This window comes from Ceratotherium simum, chromosome 1, assembly GCF_057802395.1.
Source record: "Ceratotherium simum simum isolate JZ-2026a chromosome 1, ASM5780239v1, whole genome shotgun sequence".
NCBI lineage: Eukaryota > Metazoa > Chordata > Mammalia > Perissodactyla > Rhinocerotidae > Ceratotherium > Ceratotherium simum.
In genome coordinates, this window is record NC_141900.1 from 1427167 (window position 1) to 1454353 (window position 27187).

Consider the following 27187-nt stretch of genomic DNA (forward strand, 5'->3'; position numbering starts at 1 on the left):
TCCGGCAACCTCGGGCAAGTCTCTACACCCTTCAACTGAGCCCTTTCTGCAAGCGCATCCCGGGTACCTGGATGAAGCACTCTGAGCGAGTGAGCATACCAGCCACCAGCTATCCTGGAAGTGCTGGTTGCTGCATGACCTTGAGCAGCTCACCGTGTGCACCCCTCAGAGCCTCAGTTTTCCCATCTCTGAAATAGGGATAATCGGACCACCCAAGAGTGATTGTGAGCGTCCAAAATCAAAATAAAGCCAGCGCAAGGACTGGAAACCTGGGGTTGGAACTTCCTCCCTGACCTGCCAGTTCTGAGGGCCAGCCCGGGGCCGACGCTCACCTGAGGGGTGGGGAGTGGGATCAGAGAGCCCTGGCTCTCTCATCTAATCCAGTGGTTCTCAAAGTGCACCCTAGGGTCCCTGGGAGCCCTGGAGACCCTTTCAAGGGTCTGCAAGGTCAAAATTATTTTCATAAAAACACTAAGAGGCTATTTGCCTTTTTTACTCTCATTCACTCTCGAGTGTATGCAGTACAAACACTTCACAGATTTCATATCGCAGCTAACATTTAAGAAAAGACCACCTGTTGGGCCGGCCCTGTGGCATAGCGGTTAAGTGTGCGTGCTCTGCTGCTGGCGGCCCAGGTTTGGAACCCGGGCGTGCACTGACACACCACTTGTCAGGCCATGCTGTGGCAGCGTCCCATATAAAGTGGAGGAAGATGGGCACGGATATTAGCTCAGGGCCGGTCTTCCTCAGCAAAAAGAGGAGGACTGGCATGGATGTTAGCTCAGGGCTGATCTTCCTCACACACGCACACACACACACACACACACACACACACACACACACACACACTAAATAAATAAATAAACATAAAATAAAAAAATAAAATAAAAGACCACCTGTTGAGTTTTGGTGTAGTATCAAAGAACACCCACAGTTATCTGGAAAGGCTGTTACAGCCCTCCTCCCTCTTCTGGCTAAATGGGTGTGAGGCCAGGAATTCTCACTATGCTTCAACCAACAGACTAAACCTAGAACCAGATGCCAGAATCCAGCCGTCTTGTATTAAGCAAGACACTAAAGAGATTTGCAAAGATGCAAAACAATGCCATCTTATCACTGATTTTTTTTTGTTTGGAAAATATTGTTATTTTTCATAAAAATATGCTATTTGCATCAACATGTAATGAACTTGTTATTTTTATGGAATTAATAAATATTTTCTCATTTCTCAGTTTTACTTTCTCGTGTGGGAAATGGCAGATGTACTCTCTACCCCAGCTGGAGCTCTTAGGGGTCCTCAATCTTTCGTCAGAGTGTGAAGAGGCCCTGAGACCAGACATTTGAGGACCTCTGCCCACTCCAACCTCAGAAAGCCTCGACGGCTGCCCATCTGCCCCCTGCAGGGCGCGGCAGCTCATGACCTCGCTCTTGGCCCTGAGGCCCAGCAGCTTCACGGGCATCCTGTTTGCGCCACAGCAGAGTGGACGCAGCCAGAGACCGACCCCCAGACAGCATGAGGGTGTGTGGCTGCAGTCTGCACAGGGGCACCCGGCCCAGGCGGGCAGGGCCTGAGACCAGCCCCAGTCCCTGCGCTGGCCTGAGGGCACCTCATGGGCATCTTATGCCCTGCAGGCCTGTGCCCAGGCCCTGCACAGAAGCAAGGAGGAAATGAAGAAGCACACACACGTGAGCGGAGCCACTAGATTGCTCTGTGACACTTAAACCAGAACGTGCAAGGCTGCCCCCTGCTATGTCAGGAGCTCCGCAGAAAGGCGGAGTGGGCTCAGGGCTGAGGAGGCCAGGATGGCCACGTGCAAATCTGCTACAGCGAGCGGGAACTCCACTGAGGGAGTGGGGTCCAAGAAGGAGCGTGGAGAGAAACCGTGTGTTGCAGCCCCTGAGACAGAGCTGTGGAGCTGCACAGGGTCCCTCGGCCGGGCTGTGTGCCTGGCCTGGGTTTCGGGAGGCCCACTCGGCCCCAGCCCCCCAACCCAGGGCAGCGGTCAAGGGCTCGCTTGGCACAGTAGAGAAAGTGGTCCCTCCAGTCCACCTGGGAGGTCTGCCCCATCAGTGTCTGGTTGGCTGTGAGCGGCAGGTGCGTCTGGTTGTTCTGAAAATACTGCAGGAGGCTGTTGATGCAGCAGTCGGAGAGACTGGTGTTGTGGGGGTTGAGGGCGGCGTAGCAGATGTCCTGCAGTGACACGTTGCGCTGCTCCTCTGGCGACCACACCTGGAGGCGCTGCAGTTTCTCCTGCAGCTCCAGCCGCTCCAGCAGCAGGTCGGGGGCCAGGACCCTGCTGAAGTTCTTGGGCCCCAGCAGCAGGGAGACGTACCTGTAGCTGGACCGGTTAGGAGCCATCAAGATGACCTGGTCGGTTTGGAAGAAGCGGCCGAAATGCTCATCATGGAACGCCTTCTCGCTCTGGGCTTGGCTGTTGGGGGCCGACCACAGCTCCACAGTGCCCATGGTCAGTTCCGTAAAGCCCAGGGCCCCTGCCAAGGCCACCACCACAGCAATGGACACCACCAGGATGGTCAGCGGCTGTGAGGCCACCCATGTGCCCCAGCCCTGGAAACACTGACTAAAGAAAGTGTGGGTGGAGAGGCTGAGCCTGTTGAAGGGGCTGGTGCCTGCCTTGGGGTCTGGTGTCCTGCCCTTGCCCCTGCAGGAGGCCAGGTGGGGCCGCACGAGGAAGGCAGTGAGCACGGCAAAGAGCGAGCAGAGGATGACGACGACGACAAGCCAACCCGCCATCCGGCCCATGTGGAAAGTGGCGTCCATGGCCTGGGGCTGGGCAATGACCAAGCAGGAAGCGGTGCAGGCCTGGCAGGAGCAGGCCGCCGGGCCGTCTCCCTGGGACTCGTTGCAGGGTGCAATCTCCCCATTCAAAGTCTGCATCCCACTCCCTGGGGTCTGGCTGGGCTCCCGCAGGTGGAAGGTGATATCCAGGGGTGCCAGGCCATTCCCCATGTCCCCCTGGTAATTGAGCCAGTGCTGGGCATTGCAGAGGGTGGAGCCATAGACCCCGCACATGGTGCTCACGGCCGGCGTGGTGGCGGCGGGGATGTGCACTTGGCTGCAGGAGTCGTAGGTCTGCTCGGCGAAGCTGCGCTGGTGGGAGGCCTGGTAGGCCACCACAGCCCAGGGCTGGCTGCCCCCCTGCCCGGCCACATGGGTCACATTGATGAAGAGGCTCTGGTTAGGGCTGCAGGTGTTGTGGCAGTGCAGGTTCACGAAGTTGTCGGAGCAGGCTGGACAGCGGGTGAGGAGGGCCTTGGTGACTGCCAGGCTGGCCTCCAGGGACACCAACTGCTGGAGGGAGCAGCAGGCGTAGGTGGTTCTGGGACTGGTGTAGAGGCGGGGGCAGATGCGCTGTAGGAGGGTCAGGTGGTCTCCTGTGACATGGCAGCCGGGCGTATTGGACAGACAGGACACATTGGACAGCGTACCCAGGCCTCCGGACAGTTCCGGATTCTTCCCACACTCGTCATAGAAGGCGCAGTAGCCGGGCTGGTGGATGGGTGTGTACAGCTCGCCCTGGGCCTGAGGAGCAGGGCAGCGTCACCATGGGCCCCAGCATGGGTTAGTACCACCAGGTGGCTGACGAGGCAGTAGGCAGCCAGGGAGGGCGTGGGGGTAGGAAGGATGCAGAGCAGCAGAGGTGAGGGGTGACTCTGGGCAGCTCCACGCTGCCAGGGGACCCAGGGAGAGCACTGGGGGAGGTGGGTGCCAGAACAGCACACGGGACCTCCCCACGGTGTCTGGGGGTGACGGGTAGACAGGCACACCAGGCTTTCATCCTGAGTGACAGGGTCACTGAAGAGAGAGGTGACCCGACAGAGCTGCATTTAGCAAAATACCGCCAGATGGTGAGGGTTGGCCAGAGACCATTGGAGGCCACTGGGGGGTCCTGCTGAGAAACAGTGGCCCCTGGACAGGTCAGGGGCTGACTCCATGGGGCTGCATGGGTGCCAGGTCCTGTTGCCATCACAGTTGGCCGAGGTCATGCCCTAGCTGCAGGCCACATCCGGAGGCTCGGGGCCCCTCTTGGAGCTTCTGTGAAGAGCTTCCCCTGCCCTCACCTGCTCGGGGCCAAAAGCCTTCAGCCCGCCTCCCAGACGTGCAAGCGAGTGCAAAACTTGAGAGGCGAGAGCACTGGACCTCTTCCCAACCCCAGATGCTAAATCCTCCTTAGGTGATTCTCCCCCGAAACCCATCCCACCAGCACCCCAGGACTGGACCCTCCCTCAACCCCCCATCGGCCATCTCAGGCCAGGACGTTCACAGCAGACCGGAGAGGGGAGGCACTTGGTCACACCTGGTCCAGCTGCCCCTGTTCCCAACCCTTGTGTCCATCTAACCTCCTGACCTGGAAAGTTGGACAAACCAGGACCTCCCAACTGTAAGACCCCAGTGAGCTGATTTCTCTCCACCCAGAGAAGGAGACTGGTGTCAAGCGTGCCTGGGATCCCCCATCTGTCCAGAGACTGGCCCTTAGACCCCAGGCCCTCCCTCACTGTTGCCAAGCAGCCTCCTGCCTGGTACGCCCTATGGGAGGCAGTTGGGGGGTGGACACAGGCGCTGGCACTCACCAGGTGCGGGAGCAGGGCCCAGAGCAGCCAGCCCCTCAGGCTGGCCTCTGCCATCCTGGAAGAGTCAGAGGGGAAGCAGGGCCAGGCCAAGGGGACAGCAGGAACAGCCAAGGGCTGGCTGCAGGGGATGCACAGCAAGGCAGCCTCCTCGCCAGGGACAACCTGGCCTGACTGGCTTGGGGACCAATGGAGCTGAGCACTGCACCTCCCAGGGCTCCCAGCTGGTTAATGATCCACCTTGTTTGTCTCTCCCACCTTTGGTCCCACCCTCTTAGATGAGCCTCCCGATGGAGGTGCCTGGGTCTCCCCTTTACCCACTTCCCAAAGTGATTGATGACCCAGGAGGACTGAGCCAGCCAGAGACCTGCAGTGAGCCCCCCACTCTGCCTCTGCTGCAGGAGGTGGGGCTGGGGGAGATGTGGGCAGGCCTGGGCACTGGCCCTCCAAACCTCCACTCGCCGCCCTCCACCCCAACCAGGCCTCAGACCCCCACTTTCCCCAGCCCCTTCTTGGGACTGAGCAGCTCTGGCTGGGGCACACCCTTGCACTGTCATCCTTAGCAACTGTTGTTAATTAATATTAACAGCCTGATAACAGAGGGGGCAGTTAGGGGTAGAATGACGCAGTGACACCAGTCTCTTCCTCTAGGTGGAAAGAGAAGATCAGCTCGCTGGGGTCTGACAGTGCACAGAGACCCCAGATGTAAGAGCTATGGTCCCCCTCCATGTCTCTTTCCCAGGCCTGTCGCCACCAACCCTGGAGGAGCAGAGTGTCGCTAGGAACCCCAGACCATCGGTCTGCCCCACCTGAGCCCAGATGCATAGCACTCGCCTTCTGCTCCCTCCTGATGGGGATCTGCAAAGCCTCCTTGAACTCTCCCTATCACCAGAATGGGCCAGACATTGGCCCCCATGCCAAGGCTGAGCTGATAAGGGCAGCCTGTGGGGAACATCTCCCCAGGTGTGGCCACCTGTCGGAGGCAGCTGGAGGAAGGAACCTGCTATCTCTCTGTTCTTGTGTTCCATGGACCCTGGCCTGACTCAGAGGGAGCCACCAGCTCACCACATGCTGGGGAAGACAGACGCCGAGGGGAGGGGGACCAAGACGCTGAGAGGGGTGCCAGGGCAGGCTCAGGCTGATCCCTAAGCCCTGAGTCAGCCATGGGTGGAGAGGAGAGTCAAGGGCCCAGGGCCTGCCCATGCACAGTGACCACCATCTGGTACCTTCCAGGCCTTGTCCCCATACACTCTAGCAGATGCTGAGACTCCAGCCCCCACTTCAGGTCTCTGTCCTCTCTCCTGGGTGTCTTCCCCGAGAAGCAGATCCTGAGACAGGGATTCCAGTGCAAATAGTTTGTTTGGAAGGTGACTCCAGATGGCGCCAGTGGAAGAGGGCAGGGCGGGTGAACCAGGGGACAGGAGGAAGCAACCAGGGTGCATTAAAGAGTGGGCTCCTGTGGACTCACCAGGGACTTCCAGGAGACAGTAAGGAGCACGCCCCAGAGGGTGTCCTCCAGGGAACAAAGTCGTGTTGTGCTTGCCCACTGGTTGAAGTCACTTCCACAGCTTTAGCTCCAGGATCCTCTGGCACATGTGGAGCCAGTCCCCAATGCAGGGACCCCTGGCCATCATTCCTAGGTCTTTGCCAGGGCAGGCCCAGAGAGACAAAGCCAAGTGTGTGGTCTCCGGGGTCTTCTCTGAAACACACAAGGGGTGAGAGCAGCACCATCCAACTCCAAGTAAAAGATAAAAACTCTCATCCACAATCTCACCACCCGGCTCCCTTTGCACATGGTGTCTCCGAGGCAGCGACCCGGGCACAGATATACTCTGCTCACAGTGTGTTGTGAGCACAGTATACATACACTCTTGTATCCCACTTTTTCTTTTGACTTTTAACACAAATACTCAACTCAAATACTCGCCGGCCCGGGTGGTCTAGTGGTTAAGGTTCGGTGCTCTCACCTCTGCGGCCCCGGGCTCATTTCCTGGTCAGGGAACCACACCACCCGTCTGTCGGTTGTCACACTGTGGTGGCTGCATGTTGCTGTGATGCTGAAAGCCATGCCACCAGGATTTCTCTTTTTTTTTTTTTTTTTTTTTTTTGTTTATTGCAGTAACATTGGTTTATTAACATTGCATAAATTTCAGGTGTACATCATTGTACTTCTATTTCTGCATGGACTACATCATGTTCACCACCAAAATACTAATTACAACCCATCACCACACACATGTACCGAATTATCCCTTTCACCCTCCTCCCTCCCCCCTTCCCCTCTGGTAACCACCAATCCAATCTCTGTCTCTATGTGTTTGTTTATTGTTGTTATTATCTACTACTTAATGAAGGAAATCATACAGTATTTGACCTTCTCCCTCTGACTTATTTCACTTTGCATTATACCCTCAATGTCCATCCATGTTGTCACAAATGGCTGGATTTCGTCGTTTCTTATGGCTGAGTAGTATTCCATTGTGTATATATACCACAGCTTCTTTATCCATTCGTCCCTTGATGGGCACTTAGGTTGCTTCCAAGTCTTGGCTATTGTGAATAACACTGCAATGAACACAGAGGTGCATGTATCTTTACGCATTGGTGTTTTCAAGTTCTTTGGATAAATACCCAGCAGTGGAATAGCTGGATCATATGGAAGTTCTATCCTTGATTTTTTGAGGAATCTCCATACTGTTTTCCATAGTGGCTGCACCAGTTTGCACTCCCACCAGCAGTGTATGAGAGTTCCCTTCTCTCCACATCCTCTCCAACACTTGGTGTTTCCTTTGTTAATTATAGCCATTCTGACGGGCGTGAGGTGATATCTCATTGTAGTTTTGATTTGCATTTCCCTGATAGTGAATGATTTTGAACATCTTTTCATGTGTCGGTTGGCCATCTGTATATCTTCTTTGGAGAAATGTCTTTTCAGGTCCTTTGCCCATTTTTTAATTGGGTTGGTAGTTTTTTTGTTGGTAAGATGCATGAGTTCTTTATATATTTTGGAGATTAAGCCCTTATCAGAAGTATGGTTTGCAAATATCTTCTCCCAATTGTTAGGTTGTCTTTTCGTTTTGTTGATGGTTTCCTTTGCTGTGCAGAAGCTTTTTAGTTTGATGTAGTCCCATTTGTTTATTTTTTCTATTGTTTCTCTTGCCCGGTCAGACGTGGTGTTTGAGAAGATGTTGCTAAGACTGATGTCGAAGAGCGTACTGCCTATGTTTTCTTCTAGAAGTTTCACAGTTTCAGGTCTTACATTCAAGTCTTTAATCCATTTGGAGTTAATTTTTGTGTATGGTGTAAGGTAAGGGTCTACTTTCATTTTTTTGCATATGGCTATCCAGTTTTCCCAACACCATTTGTTGAAGAGACTTTCTTTTCCCCATTGTATGTTCTTGGCTCCTTTGTCAAAGATTAGCTGTCCATAGATGTGTGGGTTTATTTCTGGGCTTTCGATTCTATTCCATTGATCTGTGTGTCTGTTTTTGTGCCAGTACAATGCTGTTTTGGTTACTACAGCTTTGTAGTATATTTTGAAATCAGGGAGTGTGATACCTCCAGCTTTGTTCTTTTTTCTCAGGATTCCTTTAGCTATTTGGGGTCTTTTGTTGTTCCATATAAATTTTAGGATTCTTTGTTCTATTTCTGTGAAAAATGTTGTTGGAACTTTGATAGGGATTGCATTGAATCTATAGATGGCTTTAGGAAGTATTGACATCTTAACTATGTTAATTCTTCCAATCCAAGAGCACGGAATATCTTTCCATTTCTTTGTGTCTTCTTCAATTTCTTTCAGAAATGTTTTATAGTTTTCGGTGTACAGATCTTTCACCTCTTTGGTTAAGTTTATTCCTAGGTATTTTATTCTTTTTGTTGCAATTGTAAATGGGATGGTATTCTTAATTTCTCTTTCTGCTACTTCGTTGTTAGTGTACAGAAATGCAACTGATTTTTGTATGTTGATTTTGTATCCTGCAACTTTACCATATTCGTTTATTACTTCTAAAAGTTTTCTGGTGGATTCTTTAGGGTTTTCTATATATAAAATCATGTCATCTGCAAATAGTGACAGTTTCACTTCTTCCTTTCCAATTTGGATCCCTTTTATTTCTTTCTCTTGCCTGATTGCTCTGGCTAGGACTTCCAGTACTATGTTAAATAGGAGTGATGACAGTGGGCATCCTTGTCTGGTTCCTGTTCTTAGAGGGATGGCTTTCAGTTTTTCACCATTGAGGATGATATTAGCTGTGGGTTTCTCATATATGGTCTTTATTATGTTGAGGTACTTTCCTTCTATACCCATTTTATTCAGAGTTTTTATCATAAATGGATGCTGTATCTTGTCAAATGCTTTCTCTGCATCTATTGAGATAATCATGTGATTTTTATTCTTCATTTTATTAATGTGGTGTATTACGTTGATTGATTTGCGAATGTTAAACCATCCCTGCATCCCTACCACCAGGATTTCAAATACCAGCAGAGTCACCCATGGTGGACAGGTTTCAGCAGAGCTTCCATACTCAGACAAACTAGGAAGAGAGATCTCACCAACCACTTCCTAAAAAGTTGGCCATGAAAACTCTATGAATAGCAACAGAGCATTGTCTGATATAGCAGCCAGAAAGTGAGAGGATGGTGTAGAAAGACCGGGCAGGGCCCTGCCCTGTATTATACTTGGCTTGATGGCACTAACAACAAACTCAATGCTTCCTTCACTCTGATTAGTGCGCTATCACAGGGTGGTGTCCCACAGAACAATGGATCTTCTACTCCGGAGGTTGGGCTGGCTCCAATATTCATTATTGTAAATAAGCTTTTGTTTAATGTCTTTGTGCCTAAATATTTTCCTCTGTTTTGCATTTATTTCCTTAAATCAAGATCCCAGAGATGAGATTAGTGTTTCAAAGAGTACCATGTTTATGACCCTAAGTGCACAGCTCAGCTCTTCCCTCGGGCTACTCTACAATGTCTTGAGTAATCATCAGATTCTTGCTTGTTGGTGTCTGGTGAAGGGTTCAGATGATGGACACACACTGATTCCCTATGGGTTGTTTCCACTGACACCAGCAATTCCCAAAGGCTCCCAGTCTCACTAATGTCAGACTTTATTTCATGACTGTAAACAATGCCTCATTTTCAGCTTTCCTTTATTCCTTGTGAGATTGAATGCATGAGCAGACCCAGAGGGAACAGGAGCTGAATCCAGTCACTGAGCTCAGGAGGTGGCAGGGAGAGACCAGCCGCCAGCAGAGGAGCCTCCTGTGGTCAGGTCAGGTGGATGCCTCAAAGAGTCTGCCCCAGGTAAGTCCCTGTAGATGGGCCTGCAAACTCAGGACCGCTCACTGGCTTGCTCTGCTCCCCACGAGCATTCAGAGAGTTTGCAGTCTGGGCCGAGAGGTCAGGGTAAGGCAGTGTTGCTCAGCCAGTCACCAGCCTGGGGCCATGGCACCTGGCTAGTGGTATGTGCAATGCTCTGACCAGCACAGATGTCAGCAGTCTGATTATCATAACTTCTGGCTCACTGGGGTAACCAGCCTACAGGCTGAGATTTGGGGTCTGGTCACCTAGTGGCACCCTTCATCTTCCTTGTCGTATTGATTCTATTTGGTGAAAGATTTTGTCCACGGTCCAGGCAAGAGATGCTGCTCCCTGCTCTCCTATCCTCTTTTGCAGCTAGCGGTGGCCCTGTGACCTGGTTCTGGCCAATGTGAAGGCTTGGTTTTTTTTAATAGACAATTTTTTTGAGCAATCTTATGTTTACACAAATGTTGAGCAGAAAATACAAGAGTTTCCATATAACTCTTCACCCCCTCAACAGTTTCCCCTATTATTACATCTTGCAGTAGTGTGGCACATTTGTTGCAATCAATGAGCCAATACTGACACATTATTATTAACTAAAGTCTACAGTTTACATTAGAGTTCACGCTTTACAGTGCACATTCTATGGCTTTTGACAAATGTGTAATGACATGTATTCACCATTGAATATCATAAGAACGGTTTCTCTGCTTAAAAGTCCCCTGTGCTCCACCTATTCATCCTTCCCTCTGCCCAAATCCCTGGCAACAACAGGCCTTTGGGCACACATTTTTTGTGTGTAGTAAAATACACACAATATAAAAGTTACCATCTTAACCATTTTTGAGTGTACAGTTCAGTGATATTAAGTACATTCACATTGTTGTGCAACCATCACCACCATCCATCTCTATAAGTCTTTTCTTCTCATGAAACTGAAACTCTGTGCTCATTAAGCACTAACTCCCCATCCCTCTCCCTCAGCCCCTGGCAACCACCATTCTACTTTCTGTGTCTACAAATTTGACTGCTCTAGGTATCTCATATAAGTGGAATCATACACTATTTGTCTTTTTGTGACTAGTTTGTTACACTCAGCATAACGTCCTCAAGGTTCATCCATGTTGTAGCATATTGCAGAATTCCTTCCTTTTTGAGGCTGAATAATATTCCATTGTATGGATATACCACATTTTGTTTATCTAATCATCTGTCAATGGACACTTGGGTTGCTTACACATTTTAACTATTGTGAATAGTGCTGCTATGAACATAGGTGTACAAATATCTCTTCCATACCCTGCTTCAATTCTTTAGGGTATATATATCTAACGGTGGAATTGCTGGATCATATAGTAATTCTATTTTTAATTTTCTGAGGAACTGCCATACTATTTTCCACAGTGGCTGCACCATTTTACACTCCCACCAACAGTGCACAAGGGTCCCAATTTTCCACATCCTCGCCGACACTTGTGGTTTTCTGGTTTTTTGATAGTGGCCATCCTAATGGGTGTGAGGTAGTATCTCACTGTGATTTTGACTTGTATTTCCCTAATGATTAGTGATGTTGAGCATCTTTTCATGTGCTTGTTAGTTACTTATAGATCCTTTTTAGAGAAAAGTCTATTCCAGTTCTTTGCCCATTTTTGAATCAGGCTTTTTGTCTGTCTTTTTATGCTGGTGAGTTTTAGGAGTTCTCTATATATTCTAAATATTAATCTTTCCTCAGATTTTTAAATTTTCATGATCAAATTTGTCTATTTTTCCTTTTGCTAACTGTGTCTTTGAGGTCATATCCAAGATATCATTGCCAAATTCAATGTCTTATGATTTTGTCCTATGTTTTCTTCAAAGAGTTTTATAGTTTTAGCTCTTAAATTCAGGTCTTTGATCCATTTTGAATTAATTTTTGTATATGGTGTTATTAAGGATCCAACTTGATTCTTTTGCATATGGAGATCCAGTTTTCCTAGCATTTTTTGAAAAGACTGTCCATTCCCAATTGAATGGTCTTGGCACGCTTGTCAAAGATCATTGCACCATATATGTGAGAGTTTACTTCTGGGCTCTCTATTCTATTACGTTGGTCTATATCTGGGTCTTTGACAGTACCACACTGTTTTAATTTCTGTAGCTTTGTGGTAAATTTTGAAATAAGGAAATGTGAGTCCTCTAACTTGTTCTTTCTCAAGATTGTTTTGGCTACTTAGGGTCCCTTGAGATTCCAATATAAATTTTAGGATGGATTTTTCTATTTCTGCAAAAAACATTATTGAGATTTTGATAGGGATTTCATTGAATCTGTATATTGCTTTGGGTACTGTTGACATCATAACAATATTAAGTTTTTCAATCCAGATGTCTTTCCATTTATTTATGTCTTCTTTAATTTCTTTCAGCAATGTTTTGTAGTTTTCAGTATACAAGAATTTCGCCTCATTGGTGAAGTTAATTCCTAAATATTTTATCCTTTTTGGTGCTATTGTAAGTGAAATTGTTTTCTTAATTTCCTTTTCAGGTTGTTCATTGTTCATGTATAGACATGTAACTGATTTTTGAGTGTTGACTTTGTATCCTGCAACTTTGCTAAATTTGTTCATCAGTTCTAACAGATATTTTTGTGGACTCTTTAGGGGTTTCTACATATAAGATCACATCATCTGCAAAAAGAGATAATTTTACTTCTTCCTTTCCAATTTGGATGCCTTTTATTTCTTCTTCTTGCCTAATTGCTCTGACTAGAACTTTCAATGCTATATTGAATAGAAGTGATGAAAGTGGGCACTCTTGCCTTGTTCCTGATCTTAGAGGAAAAACTTTCCATCTTTCATCATTGAGTATGATGTTTGCTGTGGATGTTTCATATCTGACTTTTATTATGTTGAGGTAGTTTCCTTCTATTCCTAGTTTGTTGAGTGTTTTTATCATGAAATCATGTTGAATTTTGTCAAATGCTTTTTCTGCATCAATCGAGATAATCATGTGTTTTTTTTTCCTTTGTTTTGTTGATGTGGTATATTACATTGATCAATTTTTGTATGTTGAACCATCCTTACATTCCAGGAATAAATCCTACTTGGTCATGGTGTATCTTCCTTTTAATATGCTGCTGAATTCTGTTTGCTGGTGTTTTGTTGAGGATTTTTGCATCAATGTTCATAAAGGATATTGGTCTATAGTTTTCTTTGCTCATAGTGTCTTTGTCTTGTTTTGGTTTCAGCGTTATGCTGGTCTCATAGTGTGAGTTAGGAAGTGTTTCCGCCTCTTCAATTTTTTTGGAAAGGTTTGAGAATAATTGTTGGTAGTTCTTCCATAAATGTTTGGTAGAATTCACCAGTAAAGCCATCAGCACCAGGACTTTTCTTTGTGGGGAGATTTTTCATTACTGATTCAATCTCCTTACTAGTTATAGGTGTATTCAGATTGTCTATTTCTTCATGATTTAGTCTTGGTCTGTTTTGTGTTTCTAGGAATTTATCCATTTCATCTAGGTGATCCAACTTTTTGGCATACAATTGTTCATAGTACTCTCTTATAATCCTTTTGATTTCTGTAGACTAGGTAATAATGTCCCCACTTTCATTTCTGATTTAGTAATTTGAGTCTTCTCTTTTTTTCTTAGTCCATCTAGCTAAAAGGTTTGTCAATTTTGTTGATCTTTTTGAAGAACCAACTTTTGGTTTTATTAATTTTCTTTATTGTTTTACTGTTCTCTATTTCATTTATCTCTGCTCTAATTTTCATTATTTCCTTTCTCTTGTTAGCTTTGCATTTAGTTTGTTCTTATTTTTCTAGTTCCTTATGTTAGTAAAGTTAGGTTGTTGATTTGAGATTGTTCTTCTTTTTTAATGTAAATGTTTATAGCTGTAAATTGCCTCCTTACCACCACTTTCACTGCATCCCATAGGTTTGGTATGTTGTGTTTTCATTTTCATTTGTCTCTAAGCATTTTCTAATTTCCCTGTGATTTGTTCTTTGACTCATTGGTTGTATAAGCGTGTGATGCATAATTTCCACAAGTTTGTGAATTTTCCAGTTTTCTTTCTGCTATTGATTTGTAACTTCATCCCATTGTGTCATAAAATATACATCATATGATATCTATATTTTTAAATGTTGGGACTTAATTCGTGGCTTAATCCCATATGTATTTGAGAAGAATGTGTATTTGTTGTTGGGTAGAGTATTCTGTATTTGTCTGTTAGATCTGGTTGGTTTAGTCTGTTGTTCAAATCCTCTATTTCCTTACTCATCTTCTGTCTGGGTGTCCTATCCATTATTGAAAGTGGCATCTTGAACTCTCCTACTCTTATTGTAGAACATTCTATTTCTCCCTTCAGTTCTGTCAATTTTTGCTTCATAGATTTTGATGGTCTGTCATTAGTGGCATAACTGTTTATACACACTTATTTTTGCTGTATTGAACTTTTTATTAATATATAATGTCCTTCTTTGTCTCTTATAAACTTTTTTGATTTAGAATCTAATTTGTCTGTTATTAATATAGACACCCTTGCTGTCATTTGCTTATATTTGCATAGGATATCTTTTTCCATCCTTTCACTTTCAACATGGTGTCTTTGGATCTCAAGTGAGTCTCTTGTAGACAACATGTAATTGGATCATGTGTTTTTATCCATCTGCCAATCTCTGCCTTATGATTGTAGAGTTTAATCCATTTACATTTAAAGAATTACTGATATGGAGGGACTTACTTCTGTCATTGTGCTATTTGTTTTCTTTTCCCTATCACTTTTTTGTCCCTCATTGCCTGCATTTCTATCTTCTTTTGTGTTTAGTTGATTTTTTGTAGTGAAATGTTTAAATTCCTTCTTCATTTCCTCTTGTGTATATTCTATAGCTATTTGCTTTGTGGTTGTCATGGGGATTACATTTAACATCCTAAAGTTATAACATTCTACTTTGAATTTACAGCAGCTTAACTTCAGTAACATAGAAAAACTCTGCTCCTTTACAGTCTGTCCCCACCCTTTTTGGTTGTTGATGTTGCAAAATTACATCTTTATACAATGTGTGCCCCAAAACATAAACTAATAATTCTTTTAAATCCATCAGTCTCCTAAATCATGTAGACAACAAGATTTGGAGTTACAAACCAAGATACAGTGATACTAGCTTTTATACTAATAACTGTTTTTTTTCTTTAAATGTATTAGTCTCTTAAATTATGTAGAAAAGAACAAGTGCAGTTACAAGCCATTGTTACAATGATATAGCTTTTATATTTCCCCATATATTTACCTTACTGAGATCTTTGTTTCTCCATATGGCTTTTTTTTTTTTAAAGATTTTATTTATTTATTTTTTCCCCCCAAAGCCCCAGTAGATAGTTGTATGTCATAGCTGCACATCCTTCTAGTTGCTGTATGTGGGACTCGGCCTCAGGATGGACGGAGAAGTGGTGCCTCGGTGCGCGCCCGGGATCCGAACCGGGGTCACCAGCATCGGAGTGCGCGCACTTAACCACCAAGCCACGGGGCTGGCCCTCCATATGGCTTTAAGTTACTGTCTAGTGTCCTTATTTTGCTTGTAGGGCTCCCTTGAGCATTTTTTGTGTGTGTGTGAGGAAGATCAGCCCTAAGCTAACATCCGTGCCCATCTTCCTCCACTTTATGTGGGACTCTGCCACAGCATGGCCTGACAAGCGGTGCATCAGTGCACGCCCGGGATCCGAACCTGGGCTGCCAGCAGCAGAGCGCATGCACTTTACCGCTACACCACGGGGCCGGCCTCCTTGAGCATTTCTTACAGGGCACGTCTAGTGGTCAGGAACTCCACAGTTTTTGTTTATCAGGGAATGTCTTAATTTCTCCCTCATTTTTGAAGGACAGTTTTGCCAGATATAGGATTCTTGTTGATAGCTCTTTTTTACTTTTAGCACTTTGAATATATCAGCCCACTATCTTCTGGCCTCCGAGGTTTCTGATGAGAAATTTGATGCTAATCTTTTGATTAGCATCCCTTGTATGTGATGGTTTGCTTCTCTCTTGCTGCTTTCAAGATTCTCTCTCTGGCTTTTGTAAGTTTGATTGTAATGTATCTTGGTATGAGTCTCTTTGAGTTCATCTTACTTGGAGTTCATTGAGTTTCTTGGATGTTTATATTCATATCTGTCATCAAATTTGGGAAGTTTTCAGTCATTATTTCTTCAAATATTCTCTCTGCACCTTTCTCTCTCTCTCTCTCTTCTCCTTCTGGGAGTCCCACAATGCATATGTTGGTCTGCTTGATGATGTCCTACAGGCCATTTTGGTTCCATTTGCTTTTCTTCAATCTTTTTTCTATTTCTTCCTCAGCCTCAATAATTTCCATTATCCTATCTTCAAGTTCACTGACTCATTGTTCTGCCCACTCAAATCTGCCTATAAATCCCTCTAGTGATTTTTTCATTTCAGTTATTGTACTTTTCAGTTCCAAATTTTCTTTCTTTTTTTGGGGGGGGGGTTCTATCTCTTTATTGATATTTCCATTTTGTTCACACTTCATTTTCTTGACTTTCTCCACATCTTCCTTTAGTTCTTTCAGTGTCTTTAAGACCATTATTTTAAAGTCTTATATATCTTCCAACAAGTCTTTTTCAGGCACAGCTTCTGTTGTCTTATTTATTTTCCTTGAATGGGCCATGCTCTCCTGTTTCTTTCTGTGCCTTGTGAGTTTTTTGTTGAACACTGGACGTTTGAATCTAATAATGTGGTAACTTTGGAAATCAGATTCTCCCTCTTCTCCAGGGTTTGCTGTTTTGTGTTATTGTTTTAGGTTTCTTTTATTGTTATAGGATGTCTCTGTGCTGCAGATCAGTCTGAGATGTAAACTTAGTGTCTTCTCAGGTCTTTTCTGAGCCTTTTCCTGGGTGTGTACAGTCACTTTCTAATTTTCCCTGTATATGCAGTTGTTTTTGAATGTCCTAATCTTTAATGTCTGGCTACCAAAGGGAAAAAAGTCAAAAATGAAGGGAGTAAAGAGTGTTGTCCTTTTAAATCCCCTGGAAGTCACTTCCGCTGGAGGGGAAGGGGCTTGACACAATGCGGGGAGGTGTAACAATGGCTGCCCCCCTCTTTGTCTGTACCTTTCTGATCAGAAGCAGCAATCAGCAATGAGAGAAAATCCCCAGTATTTGGAGGACAGGGTCCTTTTTGCCCACCCTGGCTCCTGCAAGCTGTGTGAAAGCTGCTCCAAGATCATGTGCACAGCTGCCTGCCACTTGGCTAGGAGTAGAAGATGGGTAGCTGTTACTACACTAAGAGCTGATATTGACCAAAGTTAATTCCAATATACTATCCAATCCTTCCCCTGGAAGTTACAAGGCTTCAACAGACTCTAGAGTTCCAAAATAGTTATATCAGGCAGATTCTGCCAGTGCAATTGTTGTTCAGGTGGGGAGACAGATTCCTGGTGCATCTTGCTCCACCATCTTCCCAGAATCCTCTTTACCCAGTATGAAGGCTTTTTTCCTCATTAAAGGGGATGTATGCAGCTGGCATGGTACTCTAGCTGTCCTCCCTTTCCACTGCCCTAGACATAGATGGGATACCTGGAGTTGTAGCAACCATCTTGTGGTCCTCAGGCATCAAACATGAGGAAAAAGGTAAGAGTCATAGGATTGCAGAGGGAGCGACACCAGAAAAATGATGGATTAGGAAGCTGCAAGCTCTCGTTTCCCCACAGAAACACTGAAAAACAAGTAGAATAGTCAGAATCAACTTTGTAGGAGCTCTGAAAAATGGTCAAAGGTCTACAGCAACCAAGAAAACACTCAACTAAGAAAAAGCCATCTTCAAGACAGTAGGAAAGTTTTGTGGTGTTTTTACCCACCCTTGCCCCATCCCCTCCCTGGCACAGTGGAGGTCTTGGTCTTGAAGTGATGGCAGCAGTCCCTAATTCCCTTCCTCAAACAAGAGGGAGCAGAGCCAGCCTTATTTGCAAATTTTTGTGTATATTCATTCAAACCTGTCTAGGGGAGACCTAAAGGACTGCTGTGAAGTGCTCATCTCTCTTTCACTTAATGTGGAACTCGGATTGGCAAAGCAGCAGTCACTGCTCATAAAAGACACTCAGTGCAAGGGATTATGGGCGGAGACATACGATAGGTCATCTAAGGCCCAGAGGAGAAGCTTGGGAAGTTAAGACATTCAAAAGCAGCTGTGTATACAGGGGTATTTAGAAAGCCACATGCATACACAGGGAAAGACACATCCTCAAAAGAGACCTGGAAAGAGACATGCTCAAAAGAGACCTGGAAAGACCTGAAGCTTTCACCCTGGCCTGATGCATAGGCTCAAAGTAAGCCTAGCTACATGCTAAAAAAGGATCCCAGCAGAGAGCCAATCTGAAAATAATGGGAGAGGGGAGGTTTTTTGTTTGTTTGTTTTTCTGTTTCTTTGTGTGTGTGTGTGTGTGTGTGTGTGTGTGTGTGTGTGTGTGTGTGTGTGTGTGGCTTGTTTGTTTGTTTAGCTCCTGGCATTCAACGCAATCTCTACCAAAACATTGGCTGAACATGAGCTAAAGGAGCAGACTTCAGGGAGGGCATACACAAAAAATAGTCTTTGCAAAAATAGTTTGGAAAGTATAAGAAAACAGACTACTACAGCCTTCAATGTTAAAAATAAAAACAAAGCAAATGCTGGGAAAGAGGGATAATATGATTTCCAGAGTTACCACATTATAATGGTCAAATGCCCAGTTTTCAACAAAAAATGACAATGCATACTGTCAACCTTAAACAAATAGACAGCTAGTTATTTCTCCAGCAAAGATAGGTTTATTTAGTATCAGTAAAGAATTGCAATTCAGGGTCTGAAACCATGGCAAGCCATGTGCCTGTCTCAAGCAGTAAAGGGAGGAGAAATTCTTTTATAGAGGGAAAGAGGAAGTTGGGAGGGCTATTGTAAACAAAAAGTCAATTGGAGGAATTGAGAGTTTGATGTATAGTGGCTTTCATTGGCTGAGCTGTGGCAGTCTCTTATTGGCTAAGCTTCTTGCCAGTCAAGAAAAAGAAGTCTTTCTTCTTCCTGTTGGACTCTGCTATTGACATAAGATATTAGAGCTCCCTTTTGGCCTCCCAACTCCAATTTAATGAGGTTTTTGTTTATGAATTTCCACTATACAAAGAAAGAAGAAAATATGCCTATTCAAAGGAACAAAAATAAATTATCCCTGAGGAAGCCCATAGACAAAAACCTTAAAACAACTGTCTAAAATATGCTCAAGGAGGCAAAGAAAAAGAAGCACAAAGAACTAAAGTAAATCAGGAAAACCATGTATGAACGAAATGATATTACCAACAAAGAGATAGAAAACCTGAAAAGAAACTAAAAAGAATTCTAGAGCTGAAAAGTACAACAACTGGAATGAAAAATTCACTAGAGGAGTTCAACAGCAGATATAAGCAGGCAGAAGAATCAGTGAACTTGAAGACAGAACAATTAAAATAAAGTCTAAGGAGCAGGAATAAAAAAGTATGAAAAAAGTGAGTGGAGACTTTAGGACACCATCAAACAAAGCAACATACATATTATTGGAGTTCAAGAAGGAGAAGAGAGAGAGAAAGGGGCAGAAAGGTTATTTGAAGAAATGAGGGAAAAATTTCCCAAATTTGATAAAAGACATAAATCTATACATCAAAGAAGCTCAATGAACTTCAAGTAGGATGAACACAAATTCACACCAAGGTACATTATAATCAATTGTCAAAGGCCAAAAACAGATATAATCTTGAAAGCAGCAAGAGAGATGTGACTCATCACATACGAGTTTACTTCAATAACATTATCAGCTAATTTGTCATCATAAACACTGGAGGCCAGAAGGCAGTGGGCATGATATGTTTAAAGTGCTGAAAGAAAGTAACAACAAGGGCCGGCCCCGTGGCTTAGCGGTTGGGTGCCCGCGCTCCGCTGCTGGCGGCCCGGGTTCGGGTCCCGGGCGCGCACCGACACACTGCTTCTCCGGCCATGCTGAGGCCGCGTCCCACATACGGCAAATGGAAGGATGTGCAGCTATGACATGCAACTATCTGCTGGGGCTTTGGGGGAAAAAATAAAAAAAAATAAAAAAAAAAGAAAGTAACAACAAGAATATGATATATGGCAAATAATCCTTCAAAAGTAAGGAATAAATTAAGTAATCTCCAAATAAACTAAAGCTGAGGGAGTTTGTTACCACTAGACCTGCCCTGCAAAAAATGCTAAAGGGAGTCCCTCAGGTTGAAATGAAAGGACATGAGACAGTAACTCAAAGCTGTTTGGAGAAATAAAGATCTCAGTAAAGGTAAATACATGAGCAAATATAAAAGCCAGTGTTATTGTAACTTTGGTTTGTAACTCTGTTTTTAATTTTCTATGTCATTTAAAAGACAAATGCATAAAAATTATCATTTGATGTTAGTGGGCAAACAATGTAAAAAGATGTAATTTGTGACATTAATAACATAAAGAGGGGAGATGGAATTGTATAGGAATAGAGTTTTGTGTTCTTTGAAGTTAAGTTGGTATCATTCTAATTAGATAGTTATAATTTTAGGATGTTATATGTAGTCCTCATAGTAACTACAAAGAAAATAGCTATAAAATAGATGCAAAAGAAAATAAGAAGGGAATCAAAACATGTCACTACAAAAAATAAACTAAATACAAAAAAGGGCAATAAGGAAGGAAATGAGAGGATAAAAGCTATAAGACACAGAAAACAAACAGCAAAATGGCAGAAGTCCCTCCTTATCAGTAATTACTTTAAATGCATATGGACTAAACTCTCCAATCAAAAGTCAGAGATTGGAGAATGGATTAAAAAATGTTCCAACTATATGCTGTCTACAAGAGAATAACTTTAGATCTAAAGACACAAATAGATTGAAAGTAAAAGGATGGAAAAATATATTCCATGGAAATAGTAACCAAAAGAGAGTGGTGGTGGGTATACTAATATCAGACAAAATAGACTTTAAATCAAAAATTGTTACAAGAGACAAAGAAAGACACCATGTATTAATTAAAGGGTGAAGTCATCAAGAAGATGTAATAATTATAAACATATATGCAGCAAACAACAGAGCCCCAAATTATATGAAGCAAAAATGGACAGAATTGAAGGGAGAAATAGACAGTTCTATAATAGAGACTTCAATACCCTACTCACAATAGTGGATAGAACCACCAGACAGAAAGTAATTAAGGAAATAGAGGACTCAAACAATACTATAAACCAGTTAGAACTAACAGACATTACAGACAACTCTACCCAACAACAGCAGAACACACATTCTTCTCAAGTGCACATGGAACATTCCCCAGGAAATACCATATGCTAGGCCACAAAACAAGTCTTAATCATTTAAAATGATTGAAATCATACAAAATATCTTGTCCAATCACAATGGAATGAAACTAGAAATAAAGAGCACAAGGAAAACTGAAAAATTCACAAATTTGTGGAAATTAAAAAACATACTCTTGGGCCTGCCCCGTGGCCTAGTGGTTAAATGTGCACACTCTGCTGCTGGCAGCCCGGGTTTGGATCCCGGGCGCACACTGATGCACCACTTGTCAGGCCATGCCATGCTGTGGCGGCGTCCCACATAAAGTGGAGGAAGATGGGCACAGATGTTAGCTCAGGGCCAGTGTTCCTCAGCAAAAAGAGGAGGATTGGCATAGATGTTAGCTCAGGGTTGATCTTCCTCACCAAAAGAAAAGAAAAGAAAAGAAAAACATACTCTCAAACAACCAATGAGACAAAGAAGGAATCCCAAAAGAAATTAGAAAATACCTTGTGACAAGAGATTTTCACATATTGAGGTATATGGGGTAACTATTTGGGTTCAAAACTGATTTGGCTTGAACTAAAAAGCCTGATTTATGGCCTATCAAACATACATTGTACATCTACTTAACCATTAAAGAATACACTCTCTTAAGAATGCATACTTCCCCTCCTATGCCCTATTGATAACGCCCAGATTAGTCCCTTTCTGGACATCAGGGTCATGTCGACCTGCTAATTTGCAACTAAATATCTCTTTGAAATTTTGATGAAAATGTATCCTGGATGTCTTTAATGTATGTTCTTTGTTCTAAAGAGATATAAGACTGTACTGTAAAACATGCTTCTCCAGAATGCTTTCTAAGGCCTTCCTGGGTTATAATCCTCACTCTGACTCAAGTAAACTCACCTTATCTCTTATCTATAGAATGGTCCTTGGTTATTTTGTGTCAACACTTGAAACAAACAAAAATGAAAACACAACATACCAAAACTTACAGGATGCAGTGCTTGAGAGGGAAATTTATAGCTATAAATGCATATGTTAAAAAAGAAGAAAGATCTCAAATCAATGGCTTAGCTGCACACCTTAAAGAACTAGAAAAAGAACAAACTAAACCCAAAGCTAGCAGAAGGAAGGAAATAATAAAGATTAGAGCGAGACAAACAAAACAGAGACTAGAAAACAATAGAGAAAATTAATGAAACTGAGTTAGTTCTTCGAAAAGAACAAAAAAATTGACACAACTTTAGCTAGACTAAGAAAAAAAATATAGGGCCGGCCCCGTGGCTTGGCGGTTATGTGCGCGCGCTCTGCTGCTGGCGGCCCGGGTTCGGATCCCGGGCACACACCGACGCACCGCTTCTCCAGCCATGCTGAGGCCGTGTCCCACATACAGCAACTAGAAGGATGTGCAACTATGACATACAACTATCTACTGGGGCTTTGGGGAAAAAATAGATAAAATAAAATAAAAATTTTAAAAAAAAAGAACTTTTAAAAAAAAAGAAAAAAATATAGAAGACTCAAATAATTAAATCAGAAATGAGAAAGGACATTAGAACTGATTTTAGAGAAATAATATGGATTCTATGAGTATACTATGAACAACCGTACATCAACAAATTAGATAACCTAGATGAAATAGACAAATTCATAGAAACACATAACCTACGAGATTGAATCATGAATAAATAGAAAATCTGAACAGACCCACAACTAATAAAGGGGATTGAATCAGTAATCAAAACCCTTCTAACAAAGAAAAATCCAGGAATGGATGGCTTCCCTGGTGAATTGTACTAAACATTTAAAGAAAAATTAAGATCAATCCTGCTTAACTCTTCCAACAAACTGAAGACAAAGAACACTTCCTAACTCATTCTATGAGGGCAGCATTACACTGATACTAAAGCCAGACAAAGACATCATAAGAAAAGAAAATTAGACCAATATCCTTTATGAATATAGAGGCAAAAATCCTCAACAAAATACTAGCAAACAAAATCCAACAGCATATTAAGGGGATTATACATCATGACCAAGTGAGATTTATCCCACGAATGCAAAAGTGGCTCAACATAAGAAAATCAATCAATGTAATATATCACATTATTAGAATGAAGGGGGAAAACCACGATTACCTCAACTGATGCAGAAAAGGCACTTAACAAACCCCAACACATTTTCATCATCAAAAACACTCATAAAACTAGGAATAGAAGGACACTTCCTCAACGTGATAAAGGACATCTGTGAAACACCCACAAACATCTTACTCAATGGTGAAACACTGAAAGCTTTTTTCTTAAAATCAGGAACAAGACAAGGGTGTCTGCTTTCACCATTGCTATTCAAGATTGTGTTGGAATTTCTAACCAGAGCAATTAGGCAAGAAAAAGAAACAGATGGCATCCAAACTGGAAAAGAGGAGGTAAAAAGAGGAAAATCCCAAAGAATCCAAAAGAAAGCTACAGGAGCTAATAAATGAATTCAGCAAAGTTGCAGGATACAAAACCAGTTGCACACAAATCAGTTGTATTTCCATACACTAACAATGAACAATCTGAAAAGAAAATTAAGAAAAGAATTCCATTTGCAATATCATCAAAAAGAATGAAATTCTTTGGAATAAATTCAACCAAGGAGGTGAATAACCTGTGCACTGAAAATGACAAAACGATGCTGAAAGAAATTAAAGACACAAATAAATGGAAAGACATCCCATGTTCATGGACTTGAAGACTTAATATTGTTACGATGTCAATACTGCCCAAAGCAATCTACAGAGCCAATGCATTTCCTATCAAAATACTCATGATCTTTTTTGCAGAAATTCATGTGGAAACTCAAGGGGCCCTGAATAGCCAAAACAATCTTGACAAAAAAGAACAAAGTTGGAAATCTCACACTTCCTGTTTCAAAACTTACTACAAAGTTACAGTTACCAGAATAGTGTCACACTGGAATAAGGACAGATATATAGACCAGAGACAGTCTTTTCAACAAATGGGGCTGAGAAAACTGGATAGCCACATGCAAAAGAATGAAGTTAGACCTTTACCTTACCCCATATACAAAAATTAACTCAAAATGGATCAAAAATCTAAATGAAAGAGGTAAAACTATAAAACTCTCAGAAGAAAACTCAGGGGAAAATCTTCATGATGTTGAATTTAGCAATGATTTCTATGCTATGACACCAAAAGTATAGGCAAAAAAAAGATGTATTGGAATTCATCAAAATTGAAATCTTTTGTGCTCCAAAGGACACTATCAAGAGAGTGCAAAGACAACTCCCAGCATAGGACAAAATATTTGCAAAACACATATCTGATAAGGGATTAATATTAATATGCAGAATATATGAAGATCTCATAAAATTTAATAACCAGAAAACCCACCCAATTCAAAAACGGGCAAAGGACTTGAATAGACTTTTTGCCAAAGATATACAAATGGCCAGTAAGCACAGGAAAAGATGCTCAACATCATTAATCATTAGGAAAATGCAAATCAAACCACAATGAGATAGCACTTCACACCCATTAAGTTGGCTGTTAGCAAAAAAATGGAAAATACCAAGTGTTGTTGATAATGTGGAAACATTGGAACCCTTGTGCATTGCTGGTGGGAATGGAAAACGGTGTGGCCACTGTGGAAAACAATTTAGCAGTTCCTCAAAAAGTTAAACATGGAATTACCATATGATCCATCAATTCTACTCCTAGGTACATGCCCAAAAGAATTGAAAGCAGGGACTCAAACAGATACCTGTACACCAATATTCATTGCAGCACTGTTCACAATAGCCCAAAGGTGGAAACAATCCAAGTGTCCATCAAAAGATGAATGAATAAAATGTGGCATATACATACCAGGCAATGTTATTCATCCACAGAAAGGAATGAAGTTCTGACACATGCTACACCATGGATGAACCCGGAGGACATTATGCTAAGTGAGATAAGCCAGACACAAAAGGACAAACACTATATGATTCCACTTATGTGAGATACCTACAGTAGTCAAATTCATAGATACAGAAAGTAGAATGGTGGTTGCCAGGGGCTGGGGGAGGGGGATGGGGAGTTAGTGCTTAATGAGCACAGAGTTTCAGTTTCATAAGATGAAAAGAGTTATAGAGATGGATGGTGGTGATGGTTGCACAACAATATGAATGTACTTAATGCCACTGAGTTGTACACCTAAAATGATTAAGATGATAAATTTTGTCATGTATATTTTACCACAATTTTTATTTATTTATTTATTTAATTTATTTATCTTATTTTTTTATTTTTCTAAGGAAGATTAGCCCTGAGCTAACATCTGTGCCAATCTCCCTCTACTTTATATGTGGGTCACTGCCACAGCATGGCTGATGAGTGGTGCAGGTCCTTGCCCAGGATCCAAACCCGTGAACCCAGGCTGCCAAAGCGGAGTGTGCCAAACTTCACCACTACGCCACCAGGCCAGCCCCACAATTTTTTTAAAAAACGATGGCAGGGCAGGAAGATGGAAGAACTTGGATCCCTAATGGTGGTGTAGAGATGCTGCTCCATGTCTGCAGCCATCTAACTCCAGTCATCCTGATACGTAAGAAAGACAAGACCTGTCACTGGTCTCTTGCTGCAGCTGTGTGCACCCCATAAGTGCTGTGCCTGGCACACCCTGCTGTCTCCCACAGAGCTCTCAGCACTCCTCTCTACTGTTGCTCTGCAGGGGGGTCTCAACCTTGGCACGATTGACATTTTTAGCCCGATAACTCTTTGTTGTGGGGGCTGCCCTGGGCATTGTGGGATTTCAGCAGCATCCTTAGCTTCTGCTCACTAGAAGCCAGCAACATCCACCCCTCAGATGTGACAACCTAACTGTCTCCACTCCTTGCCAGATGCCCCATTGAGGCAAACTGCCCTGGGTTGAGAACCACTGCCCTATGGAAGCCTTTACTAAGCCAACTAACCTGCTCACCACTCTCCACATGCCCTGTGGGTTCCTTCCTCTTAGTTCTGCTGTGGCCCCGTGAAGACCCCCTCCAGATCTTTCCAAATCCTGCCTGTCCTTCACACCGTAAGTCAAATTCTCCATCAGCGGTGGGGACTTCACCCACCACCCTCAGCCCAGGCAGTCTCTCCCTGTTCCAGCCATCGTGGCATTTGGCCCGTCTGTTGCCTCCTGGAGGCTGAGTTCCCGGTTCCTGGGGCAGGGATCCTTGCAATCTGTACATTTCAGTGAAAAATTAGATTGCTTGTCCCTGGAGCTCAGCTGCAGTCAGGACTCACTGGTGTAGAAGCCAGAAAACTCAGGGCTCTCTGGTCCTTTGTCCCCACTTCCCATGGGGCAGCTACCCTCCCATTAGGCAGGAGGCCAAGCCAGCAGCATCTTGGGGTCCTGCTCCTCCAGCCTGCTGCTGAGGTGGGGAAGGGCTTGTGGGGCCCCCACAGAGGATGACTTAGGCCTGACGCAAGCAGGGGCCAGTCACTTGCTTTATGGAACCTCTAAATGGATCAGATCTAGCATCCTTCCCGAGGGCTCCCTGGAGGGGGAGGGTAGCAGCTCGGACAATCTACCACTGACTGCTGCCCCCAGAGCACCCCTGGCCCAGCTCCAGGATCTGGCAAAAGGCGGCCTTAGGTCTTAATAGGCCAAGACCTGGGCAGAGAAAAGAAATCAGAAGCCAGACTGCAAAGCAGGGGATGTGGGAAATGGAGTCCACACGTCCAGGCTGAGTGGGGACGAGGTCTGGGAGGCTGACCTTGATGCTTATTCTCCACTTCACAGCACCATGTTGCTTCTCACATTCACACCAGCCCTGCAAGCTGGGTGGGTGTCTTCACAGTGGGATCTGTCTTCTATGGTGGTCCCTCTTGTAGCTGTACCCTAACTTTCTAATCTGGAGCCAATAAGTCAGAATCCAAAGGAGCCGTGAGAGGGGCCTGAAGCAAGGTTCCCCAGGTGGGTGACAGCTCTGCCCAGGGAGCAGGTGACAGTGGGCAGACATAGGCCTCT

The 27187-nt window shown here is 43.8% G+C and overlaps 2 protein-coding genes across 2 annotated transcripts in view; one reads left to right on the forward strand and one right to left on the reverse strand.

Annotated features, from left to right (window-relative positions):
* Nucleotides 1-4647, reverse strand: part of NPC1L1 (NPC1 like intracellular cholesterol transporter 1) — a 32293-nt gene extending 27646 nt beyond the window's left edge. The window contains 2 exon segments of the mRNA XM_087434688.1: nt 2016-3544; nt 4594-4647. Coding sequence (XP_087290814.1) covers nt 2016-3544; nt 4594-4647 — 1583 coding nt within the window.
* Nucleotides 1-27187, forward strand: part of OGDH (oxoglutarate dehydrogenase) — a 394430-nt gene that overhangs the window by 256157 nt on the left and 111086 nt on the right. The window lies entirely within an intron of this gene.